This window comes from Linepithema humile, chromosome 2 (genome assembly GCF_040581485.1).
Source record: "Linepithema humile isolate Giens D197 chromosome 2, Lhum_UNIL_v1.0, whole genome shotgun sequence".
In the NCBI taxonomy this organism is placed as follows: Eukaryota; Metazoa; Arthropoda; class Insecta; order Hymenoptera; family Formicidae; genus Linepithema; species Linepithema humile.
Window position 1 is genome coordinate 3313135 of NC_090129.1, and position 12757 is coordinate 3325891.

Sequence of the window (12757 nt, forward strand, 5' to 3'; positions counted from 1 at the left end):
AAGAAGAAGAAGAGGAAGAAGAGACAGAGACAAAGATGAAAGAGAGAGAGAAAGAGAAAAAAAGGAAAAAACACGATACTGAAAAAGTCGCTTCCACAAACTACTTCGCAGTTTGTAATGTATACATTATGAGTGCACATATTGTTGTTAATCGTACGATACTGCCAGGACGGATTACCATACGTGTGAAATTACAATATAATAAATATGCGTCCGCGCGTATATACGCGCTTTAGCGTTTCGTGCGGACGTATATACGCGCAGGCACACACATATGCGTATCGGTATAAATATATATATATCACCATATATATATATCTATTTATATATATATATTATGTAATGTATATATATATTCACAGGTGAATCTCATATGAAGGCAAGCCAAGGCCACGACATGAGACGTGCAAATTAAAAAAGGTAATAATATTAAAAAGAAGCAAGTAAAAAATTCTCTCCCAAAACCGCTCCAACCACAACCAAGCACAACCACAGGCAAGATACGGGCCTTTATGTCAACGAGACAGTCATCAACCAGTGAATGTGGCGCATTACCGTGATTATTATATGTAATAGTAACAATTTAAAAAAAAAAAAGATATCTATATATATATAATGTATGTATATGTATATATATATATATACGTATGAGGTATACGAAAGGCGGGTTAATCGACGATGGAGATGGGGGGAGGAGAGGGGGGGGGGAAAAGGAAAATATGAAAGGCGGAGGCAGGGAGCCTGCCGGTTGCGTGCTGGATTCGATCTCGACTAACCCGATTAACCGATTCTCGTCGACGATACCGCGCGGCTCCCAGCCGCGTTGAACGTGAAAGGGAATCGTTAACCGCATGGCTAATCGATGTCGGGCGCATCCGGCTCTCGTGGGATGCGGGACCCTCGAGAGAAGGGCCCCCGGCAGGACTCGGCAGGAGCGAGAGATTATTAAGGAGGGATGTACGAGTCGATCGGTGTCGTCCCGATTAACCGAACTAGTGGCGTGAGTGATCAGCTATAGTAAACGTACAGAGAGGACATACACGCAAAAACAAAGCGCGCGACGATGCGGCCGCGGAGGGGGGGCGGGAGGGAAAAGGGGCGGCCGGCAATGGATTAATCGATTAATCAGTGTTTCTCGAAACACGGAGTCTTGAAGGCGGCCCCGGCGGGCAGGCGGGACGAGACTGTGAAAGCGACCAAAGTGTGTGTGTGTGTGTGTATGTATGTATGTGTGTATGTAGTGTGCCAAAAGAGGTGGTTAATGATCATTAATTAATTATATACGACATACTCGTTCAAGTCATTCATACGGAATTATTATATACGTGACGTAAATACCTCATGCTTTTACCACTGGACAGATAGATTAAAAGCCCTATTAAAGGCCCTAAGATTAAAAGCTACCAGGCGAGACTTTCGGAGATTCTTGGGGAGGTTCCTTGTTTCCGAGAAACTTTTCGCGACGCGCCTCTTTGTCTCGAAAACCCAACATTCGCGTCTCTGAGAACGAACGAAGATCGATTTACGCGCACTTATTACGTACAATATATTTCTCGCGAAAAGTTTTTAAAATAATTATACTTTTTTCTAAGGACTAAGTTCACACACACACGTCTCTAGATTTCGTTTAATTAACGCCGAGAGATCTCTTGACAATTAAAGTGAGGACGCAGGGTTGAGAAAAGAGGCACGTCCAAGCGGGTTCTCGTCCGTTTCGTACAAGTATGACGCAGATTCTACGCGGGTTCGCAACTCTTGCGCATTCCGTGCCTACGCTTCATCTCACGTTCATTGCTGTTACTTGTTACTCGCTTAGTTTCGCTCGTTTTATATTTTCTTTCTTTTTGTGGGAAGGGGGCCGTACCTTTCGGAAACCCTCGCAATCGTGGCCTCTTATTCGATTATCGCTCATGTCTTCGGCGTGTCTCCGAGAGTCCTTTTCATCGGATAGCAGCGCGGGCTCTTCTTCCTCCTTTTTGGCCTTCGCGTCGCGATAGAAACCGCTGGATTCGGCCGTTCTCTTCTTCGATGTCCCGCTCCGTCGTTTCCTGCTTCGTTCATGCCGTCGCAGTATCACAGGGCGTTTCAGTCGTAGAAGCGCTCATTATTGCTTTTCATAGCGCGTTCACGGAAGATGGATTTCGTTTTGCTCAAGTAAGATCTTTCATGTGTCTTCCAGCGTAATCAACGTTTTTGTTGAAATAACTTTGCTTCAGAAACCTCGACGATTTTGATGAAGACTTCCAGTTTAGACTTGCTTTCGTTTTCGCTTCTCCGAGCGAAAAGCCCTGCGTGATGTTACGTGCAATTTTCTCGTCCCGTGGATCGCAATCGTAAATTAAAACAATCGCGCAAGAAGACAACAAAAATCGAAAGAGCAAGAAAACAGGAAACAAAAGAAAGAAAAATGACAACGTGTCTACATTCGCAGCGATCGTAACGAATGATGAAGAAAATTCACGCGGCATGCAGAATATTACAATTGAAAATTTCAGAAGATTTGATCTCACGGAAAATCTTAGCATCGCGCGATAGATTTTAAACGAATGCAAAGAGCTTGCATCCGCGTTTGATTATGCGGTATTAAATTTTTCTTTCTATTTTTCAACTTTCAAAACTTTTCTAAAGTTTTCTGATTACGATTACATTGATAATTCTAAGCAGTATTTTGATTTTCGCAGTTTCTTCTTTCTTTTTTTTGAATCTCGCACGATACTACAGATTCTCCCGCTACGATGTTCAATTACAAATGAATCCATGTTCACGGCACGGTTAATTGTTACTAAGCGGCACGACGCGGACTAATCAAAGTAAAAAGCCTACACAGCATGCGTCATCGAAATTGTCGTCATCGGTAAGTAAATTCGCGTATTTTTCGATTAAAAAAAAAAAAAAAAAGTTAAATTCTTTGCAGCACGCTGGCGTTCGTCCTACATCGAAGGTATCGATACGTAATGGATTCAGAGGAAGATAAAAAGCTCTTAACGATCGGTAGTTTGTCGTAACGCGAGGTCTTCGGCGGAAAAACCCGTTGCGCGAGTGCAACGCAATATAAAACTCGAGCAACTCGACTCCGCGATCGATAAAATTCTGGTTCGCAGTCGTACGATTTTTCTTTTCGGCAGAGATCTCGAAAACATTGTCTTTGCGAATCAACGGCGATCTAAGTTTGAAAATTATTCAAGATTCGCTCGAGCTTCGCGCGTCTAATGGACGTCGGACGTCGCGCGGAGGTAATAAAATCTTCCGCGTCGGGGGAGAAGCGAGTCTTTTCCTTTCCCGGCGGCAATATCAATTTTCCTCGCACGTTTCCGACGTGGCCGCGACAGCGCGACTGAAGTGAAAGAATTCTGACACGACGTAAAATTGGAGAAAAGAACGGACCGGGAGGACAACGGGAGAAGCGTGCGAGGGGTGGGAGGGAAAGGGCGCGGGTGGGCGATGCAAAATGGAATGAAAATTGTTAGGGGATGCGGAATGCTTCGCGAACTGCGCCACGAAGTAGTAATATCGTCGCGAGAGGCGCGACGGGGGGACAGGTGAAGGGACAGAGAAACGGGGCAATCCAGGAAGAGAGAAAGGACCCCGGGCTTCCGGCTTTTCCTTGGAAACGACGAGAGCAGCCGGTCTCTACTCCGCGTGTTCTTTTTTCGTTATCCCATCGCTAAATTGACGTCCACAGTCGTGCGCTCGAGCGTCACTTGTGACGGAAAATTTCAAGCCGGGGTGACTGGCTCGAAAGCGACGCGCGACACACAGAAATTTTTCCTTAACACGCGAATCGCTCGGCTCGAGAGGACAAAGGGCGACGATTGCAGTATTTTCGCGAGCGCGATTTCAAGAGTGGATCCGCCAGATGCGCGCCGAAGGACGACATTTCGATGAATAAATGGAGAACAGAGCGCGCCCGCGGAAATATCTCGACTATTCGCGACGGAAAGTTTAGAAGCGAGTGTGGAGATACTTCCGCGGCAAAACCGGAAAGTGTGCGAAATGAACACGTCGACGGAACGATCGCATAGTTAAATGGGAAGAGAGAAATGGCGAGATAGACAGGCGGAGTCACGGCGATAGAATCGCACTCGGTTCACCCGCCTCTCTATTCTACTCAAATTATTTTCAAAGATTATTATTTTACGATCGAACGAGATTCAACGATGAATTTTATCAAATCGAGTCTTATATTAATTTTATCAGCGTGAAAACACGTGTAAATCTGCACGTATTACACGTGACAATATTTGATGTAATCTTTTTTTTTTTTTTTTTTGAGAATTTTGACCGACTCGCATATTCGCCCGTTCTCTTTCTCCATTTTCCTTCGACGAATGATAGATACATGCATGATCGTGCAATCGTGAGAATCGGTTTTCGATTGACTCGTCGACGGTGTACGGAAAGTAAAAATTCCACTTTATTGACTGAGATGTGACAAATCGCTGCTGCGTCGCGCGCAGATTTGTTTCGACGAACAGTGACAAGAACAAGTCGCTCTTGTATCGACTAACGATTTGCTTCGTTGCTGCTCGTTTTGCCCCAAGTCTCGATGATACGATTCGTCTCTCTCTCTCTCTCCCTCTCTCTTCTCGAGGCATTAATACTACATCTTACTCTGTCTACAAACTAATTTCAATTTGTATAAAAAAAATATCCAAAACGTCTCGTACATTAATCGTATAAAATAGAAAAGCACGAACACTTCACGTATTTCATTTATCTAAGTCTAAAAATTTTTAAAAAGTTACTTTAAAGTTTTGAGAGCGTTTTCATTCTTAAATATCTGTAAAAGTGTCATCGAGCTTTGGCGGAAAACTGAATACTATCGATTTCCAGGAATGTGTTAACGTCCACTCGTGTATAAAATTTACTCGTCGTATTGATCTCGCGGAAAAAAAAATACCGCTTTTCTTGTCACTTTTTCGTTCCGCATATATCACATTATCTATCTTCATCACTGTCCGTTTCTATTTTCATTCTATTTTGAAAATCTTTTCTTCGCTTGCAGAAATACGTCCATACGTTTCACTGATACTTTCGTTGAACACTTAATCGTCCGCACGCAAACACTCATTAATTAACTACGATTAACTACGTAGCCGCTAATATCATGTGTCTTTGTCTTAGTCTATCAATTTCTCTGAGTAAACCTACTTTCTACGTTTGTAAAGTGGGGTATTATGGCACACGATCGATCAATGGATCAGCGGGAAGCGAGATAAATCACGTCGTCCTGTATCTACGACTATTCCGATAGCGAATTACCCCAGTTTACGCTTCTATAGCAAATAATCGATGTCGCGATCTTTGGAATGTCGGTTTGGCCCTGCGATGGAAGTACAGTATGTATATGTAATGTCATGCGGTTGCGTAATATTGCTCTAACGTTCTCGTGGGTCCTGCAATTCCGTTTTGCTGACGCTGAAGGGTCAGCGAGTGTAAGTATCGCGCAAATATAAAAATAGCGGAAGAAACGCGAAACCGTATGCGTGTCTGTGTGCGTGTGTATGTGTGTTTTTATATGCTTGCAGCACCACGGGAACTTAAATTCTACGCTGTTTCGTCTAAGCGGCACTTAAAATGCAGCCGTGCCTCGTCTGTCCTATGTAAATGTATGTAATCTACGTACGCTAATTATACAAAATATCTAAGGTAACGCTTACGTAATCACTAAAATCAATACCCTGTGTTTGTTTGGCACGATAATCCACTCTAGTGGCATTATCGGCGTTATTTCAATAGAATCGACGACAAAATTGATTTACATGCTCGCACACTTCGTCGGGCATCGCGTAAATAATGGAAACAAACTAAATGATGCTAAAATTGGAATTTGCCTTCCCAGTCTCGATAAAAAGTTCATAAATATATAAATAAAAAATTTATAATTATTATATTTATCATTAATACTATGTACCCTGCAATCGTTTCATTAAATCTAAACGTACGATGTGTTCGACGACGTTATCCAATAATTCATTTGCATTCGATGTTATGGAATGTTTGTATATGCGTACACATATATATATATTTCTATCTATGCCATGTATATGAGCGAAAATATCGCGGACCGTCAAACATCACTAAATTTGTAAAAAAAAAAAAAAAAAAAAAAAAAAAAAAAAAAAAGAGGAAAAACATTCGCGATGTGTTACGTTGTGCTATTTTAGTATACTAAAACAGTTGTTCATTTAAATAATGGAACTGTTCGGATTCGCAAATACATAAAGAGAGAAACACAATGTTAAAAAATATAAAAAAAAGCTTTCGGTCAAATAAAGTATTATTTTTCGTTCTTTGTGTTTCGAGTGTCAGACGTGACGTGACATAATGATGGCAAAAACATCAGAGATTCGCGGATCGATTGATATTCCCGTTGCGATAAATCCGAATTACGAATATGAAACAACGCAATGTCTCGCTCCGGTTTTTCTCCGCTTGGTCGCACACGCAAGCCACTCTGCCGATTCGTAAATTGACCGCTGTGTTAATCTAAACTAACTCACGCACTTGATGGCATGCTACCAGGGACCGATGGTCGCAGTTCACGTGGCCGATTTCATGATGATTAACTGCTTCCGCTCTGAATACCGTTTTGCGTGGAGAATAATGCGCGTCACAAAACAGCGTCGGAATTAACGCGGCTCTCGACATAAACTATTAATAACGCCGATAACATTGTACATAATCCAATAATATGCGACTGCGCGATAAAGAATCGCAGCAGAGCGCTTTCACGACACTTTCGTTTCCACATCGCATAATCATAATTTCTTCTCACAAAACGCGCCTCTTATCGCGAGTTATTTTTACCGACTTGCTTTATTCAACGCACTTTCCTCCGCGCGAGCGGTTGTTTTACTCCTCGCGGCTTTCTTCGCCGCCAAGTAAGAAAACGGGTCGGCGATGATAAGAGAAAGGGGGGACTTTGCTTCGGCTCGAAGAGAGGAACAACAGAAGAAAAATTGGTTGTGTGAGAGAAACTGAGGAGGGGCTGAGGTGAGCGCGATGTTTCTCTCCCGGGTGACAGAGAAAAGATGAGTACGTGAAAAAAAAGGGGGGGGAAAAAAAAGATTATATAATAATATGTATATAAATGTGTAACAGGAGAGACAGTCTTTAATCCCGAGCTGGCTGAACGACGAGCAATTAGTTGTATGTAAATAAAATATTCTGGACCACCCACCTTGCTCTTCTGCCGGGATCATCGAGTGCCCTATATAAAGAAGAGACGCGAGAGATCCCGTTCTTTTTTCTTTTCTTTTTTTGCGCGCTCGGCGAGACTTCTTGCCGAGCGCCCCGTTTAGGGTCAGTGTTGGACCTGTGTCACGCAGGATCCATCACGGTGACCGGAAACCCGACACACGAGCATCACGAGCGCTGCTTCGTGTCGCTTTCGCGCGGGGACGCGACTCGAATGAACGGAGACGACTCTGGATGACGATGAGTTGACAATTTTCAAGATTTGTCGTTTCCGAAAAATAATCATACTTTGAACTAATTCATCATTAACTAGCGTAACGTCAAATTTGTGAATGTATTTGCTATTGTTTTTCACTCGTTTAAAAAACTCGATCGATTGAAATTGAATTTGATCGAAAGAATAATTGGCATCCTACGTCACTGGACAATCTCGTAATATACGTAATTTATTCAACAGCAGAAACTTCAATTAGCTTCGCGCGGAATTAGATTAGCAAATTAATCGGATTGTCTGAAAATCGATATTTTGACACACTGTATAATTTTTACGAGAAATTATTTTCGTCGACTCCGTCCATTCGACGGCGCGTCTCGACTTGAAATCGCGATGGAGGCTATTCCGCCGATTCGACATGTGTCGAAGCGTAAACGAAAAAACAAGGACCTTCGTCCCTCCTCTGTGTGGCTAATACGTGGCTATTCGTTTTGGCTTGGTCGTGGTGTGTGGCGGCTGTTGGAAAGACACTTTTAAATAAATACGTTATCTCGAAAAAGTGTTTCGCGCGACAAGAGTGTACTGGTGATCCGCGCGCTCACAACGAGACGAGGGAGCGCGGGGGTCCGTTATTGTCGTCATTGTCGTTGCCTGCTTGGTCGTTGCCTTCAGGAGAAACCGTGACAGTTTTCACGGAACTCGAAGTAGAGATTCAGCAGTGCCGGTTCCGGCACGTCGTGGAAGCACCTACCCTCTGGCCATTGTACGCACACTGCAACAAAACAGAAAACGGACGTTATTACACAGCGATTCTTTTCGCAACAACGAACGAGATTTATATTCGGTAAAACTCGGCGTCGCGGGCGCAGCGGCTACTGTTCTTTAATTTGATTTCGCGATTACAGCGGTGTTCTTTATTTCATTACGGACGCGCGAGGATCGCCGGTGATGCAGCTACCGCATTTGTCGCACGACCGGCGAAGATAATTAATAGGGTATTTAGGTGGCGCTGGCAATTACCTGGCGTAACGCGGTAACGGAACGGCATATATAGGGCAGATGGTTATTTGAATTAAGCCGAAAATACCGTGTCACCGTTAATAGTCTGCTAATTAAGCGCGCGGGTTGCTTCGTTATACAAAATATTCTGCTATAAAATAACGCGATCGACGGAACCGTATATAATTTTTTAACGCCACGCGTGACGTTATCGCGCTTTTGTGTATAAATTATTGTGTAATTAAATCGTTTCTTTCTACAGTAAATTGTATAATTTAATATTAATAACATGAAGAATGTGTAAAAACAGTTTGGCTAATTAATGCCAATTTGAACTAAATAAGGTAATTTTATGCGGGCGATTATCTTGCAGCTGTGATTAAAACGCTTGTTTTCATCCTGTACAAAACTGCACTAATAATCGCTGGGCGTGGTTGATTGATTGCCGCTAAGGTTTTAGGGCTCAAGGTTGCCACAAGCTCATTCTTCTCACAAGCGTAAATTCTTCGTAAAATTAGTTCTCGGAAGAGAAGGTTTTTGCGTTATAATAAATTATCCGCATGTTTAGATGAAAAAGGATGATAATTTCCATGTTAATTCCTGCATGTTGCAAAAAAAAGGAGAGAGAGATAAAAGAGAATCATATATTTTTTGACAGAAAATCGATAAACGTTGAATGTCGGTTAATATTTAACGTCAAATATTAAATCGAGACAAGTCAGTAATTGACAAATACTTTATCACGTTAATATCCGCTGCTGTGCAATTATTTGCACAAGTGACATATCCTTTTTACACAAAGATATTAATTGTATGAGACAATATTACAGATTCGACTATCGCCGTTTCATCGCGGTGACACTAATCTTCAGACGAACGAAGAATACGCAATACGGATGAAAAAAAATTTAATGTTCGAAGGGATAATCAGTCTCTCTTTTTCTTTCTCTCTCTCTCTCTCTCTCTCTCTCTCTCTTCGTAATTGACCGCAGGAATTATGTAACAAGAAGATTGGCTCCGTCGAACGATCGTGAACTATCGGCGGCGCACTTTCCTCGTCTTATAAAACCCGAGATTGCAATTTTCTTTAGCGAAAGCACGTTCTGATTTTGTTCCCGCCGAGAGATGAATAAGGCGGCATCGACGAAGTTTGGTGCCGAGCGGGTGATTTATGGATCGTTCTTTTTTTTTCATAATTATGCGCATAAAGATATCTTTAAAATCGAATCACTTTTACAAAGTCAAAAAAATATGCGCCCGCACGAATCGCAAAATTTCCTTTTATAATGTCAACGATAACGAGACGGGAGACGAGATCGTGTGAGAATTTTGCGAGCTCTACCGACGTTTGCTTGCGTTCCGCGCGCATCAATTATTACACAGTTTCATGAAATCCAGAGATTTCTGATTAATTGGTAACTTAATGCCCTTGTATAATTAATTGTGAAGCGGTTCGATACTATCAATCTCTGTACGTGCTACGTCAGAACAATCAATACGTTCATTATTGTTTAAATAAATTAGATCAAATAATCTCGATGAATATAAATCCTTAATATAGATGAGATATATTTGAGCAAATACAATCTGATATGACGCATAGAAGCAAGAATCGGTCCATGATTTGCGCTCAGCCTGATGACGCATTAATGACGCGTAATCTACATGTTAATGGAATTTTAAAAATATATATCGCCTGTGTATTGAAAAATTTCAATTAACATAATCAAGTATGCAATTTCAACACATAAATACTTAAAAAAGATGTACAATAATTCTGGACATGTAAAACGCCCTTCAGCGCCAACATCCGCGTTGATCCATCGACGTTGATTAGCGCGACGGCGCATTAATGACGCGTGATCTACATGCTAATGAGATTCCACGAAGTGTACAGGTCGCACAAAAAAATTTGACCGAAGCGATTACGCAGTTTCAACCGTAAGTACAGCCGCGCGGAAATACAAGAGGAATAAAGCACGGGGATAATTTCGGGTTTGCGAAGTCCTTGGACGCCGCGCGTCTCGCCACTCCGTCGGTCCACCGACGGCTGGTCAGCGCGGCGGCGCATTAATGACGCGTGATCTACGTGCGCGTAATGGGGCGCGATTTCGCGTTTGCCCAGCGGCGGCCGTGGGCTCTGACGGACGCGAATACCAGCGGCGGGATTGATCGTGCGATCGCGTGCCTCGCGGCTGTATCTCCGGCAAAGCAGCTGTAATGAAACGGAAGGTGGCGAATTACTCGTCCTTCGCCCCCCCCCCCCCTCTGTCCGTCCCACTCCGTCCCCTATCGCGACTGCCGACGGGCGGGATATCCGCGCGGATGACCCATAAGCGAGACACCGGATGCGTCACCGGCTGTATCCATGTTGGATTTAACCACCCTTCTCCTCCTCCCCTCAATCTTTTGATTTTTCGCGAAATCACGCGGTACGATAAAAGCGGAAACGAACAATCGGATTGACGGCCCTCTGAGAGCAGCGCGCCTTTGAATCGAGCAAAATTGATTTCGAACAGAATTGGACAATAGCAGAGCGAGCCGTAATTCGCGATTATCGAAATTGCCGCGTTCCCGAAATTGAGGAAGTTGAAAACTCGCATAAATGCAGACTGCGCGCGAAATAAAGTGTGCAACGGTATTATTATATCTGACAAATATATATTTCATCCGGATTTTGTTTAGAGAGATTATTATCGTAGGCAGATTACTATCGCAAATCCAAGCATGCGTTCGCGCGTTCCTACGTTTTTAATTAAAAACACACAGTTTTTAATTAAAATTTTATAGAATAATTTGTTGTTCATATTAAATCTAACTCGTGTACTACGCTTTTTAGAATAAACGGAGTAAAGCTCGTTTGAACATAATAAAAACTTTTTTTAATAAAAAAAAAAGTAAGCGCGTAGGCAAACTTCTGTTCATTCGCTTTGCCTGCGAAAAATGCCTAGTAGCACTCATAGTTTCAGATTTAATACTTACGATACACTAATTTCTTGCTTCTAAGATTCTGCAAGTTTTATTTGCGAAAAATTAGCTCAAATTTACACGTCAAGTTTCTGCAAAAATATTATTGCGCAACACAGCGACATAATACATTCCCACCGAAGGAGTAAGATACGTCAAGTAAAAAAAACCAAGTGAGAAAAATAGTCGATGGAAGGAACAACGACGTTGTTTTTTCAAGATCCGAACACTTGCTACGTGTTATTTCGCCGTTCAGAATTTCCGATCCACCTCACGCGTTCACGTGAATGGTTCAGCAAACTTCATCGATTCATGTCGCACGCGCATATGAGAAAACAGAGACGAGGCAAATTTAATAAAAATGAAACTACGACAGAAGATAATAGCGAAAAATAAAAATAAATATATGGAGAACGTTTCGCATTGCATAATCACTTCAACCTTGTAAAATAGTTTCGTTAAAATTTCAAAAATTCTGCATAAAAATTATAGAATATATAGAATTATACAAAAAATTGTGAAAGAAAAAAGGATTTATCGGATTGCGGAATAATATAAAAATTAAAATAATAAAATAATAGAATAACGTAGAATATAAAATTACAGAATAGTAGAAAAAAAAATGTAAAAAATCCATTTTTTAATTCTACAATATTTATTTTTAACAACTTCATAAATTACTGACCGATATTCAACTATCGTTTACATAAAGAAGTTCAGGAATGCGGAAAATAGCTAGTTTCGTCTTGCACGTCCATTCACCCGCATTGATATGCTTGCTATCGTGGGGTGCCTATTCATTTGCCAGCATGTAGCTACTCGAGGCGAAAGTGCAATCGCGTTTTGCGGAGTGGCAGTCGTGTCGAAGAAATCTGCATTTTCGCCCTATCTTTACTGCCGTTTGCGGCGACAGCCGTACAATGCGATTTCGCCCAATATTTCGGTATCTCGAGTCGGCGCATCTTTAGAGATGACGCGAGACCCGTGAAAATAGACGCGGCCGTTCCCACTTCCGCGCGCGATATACCTCTTTACAAGGCACGATCTTCTTCGGAACCGCGCGCGCGCGCGGTTTATTTATCGGGCGTATTCGCGACGCGGACAATGGCTGCACGCTTTGCATAAAACTTATCGGATTTCGCGACGCGACGACGAGCGGGCGCATCGAAAATATATCATGCAAATATTACGCAAACACGTTGCGCGGTGGCGCGTGAAATTCCGTCCGCACGTCTCTCCCCCGTCGCGACCCTTTGTGCGCTTCTCGTTTCGCGAATTTCTCGCGCGAAAATGCCGACGCGCATATAAAACACGCTGTAATTCCATTAAACCCTCCGCTTCCGGTATTAACCGCCGGCACGACGATGGCGGCTGAGC

The 12757-nt window shown here is 42.5% G+C and overlaps 1 protein-coding gene across 12 annotated transcripts in view; it reads right to left on the reverse strand.

Moving 5' to 3' along the window:
- Rbfox1 (RNA-binding Fox protein 1) overlaps positions 1–12757 on the reverse strand; it is a 289153-nt gene that overhangs the window by 54702 nt on the left and 221694 nt on the right. For all 12 annotated transcript variants that reach the window (XM_067350444.1, XM_067350445.1, XM_067350441.1 and 9 more), the window contains one exon: positions 8166–8186. In XM_067350444.1, the coding sequence (XP_067206545.1) occupies positions 8166–8186 (21 nt within the window). The remainder of the gene's footprint in view (positions 1–8165; positions 8187–12757) is intronic.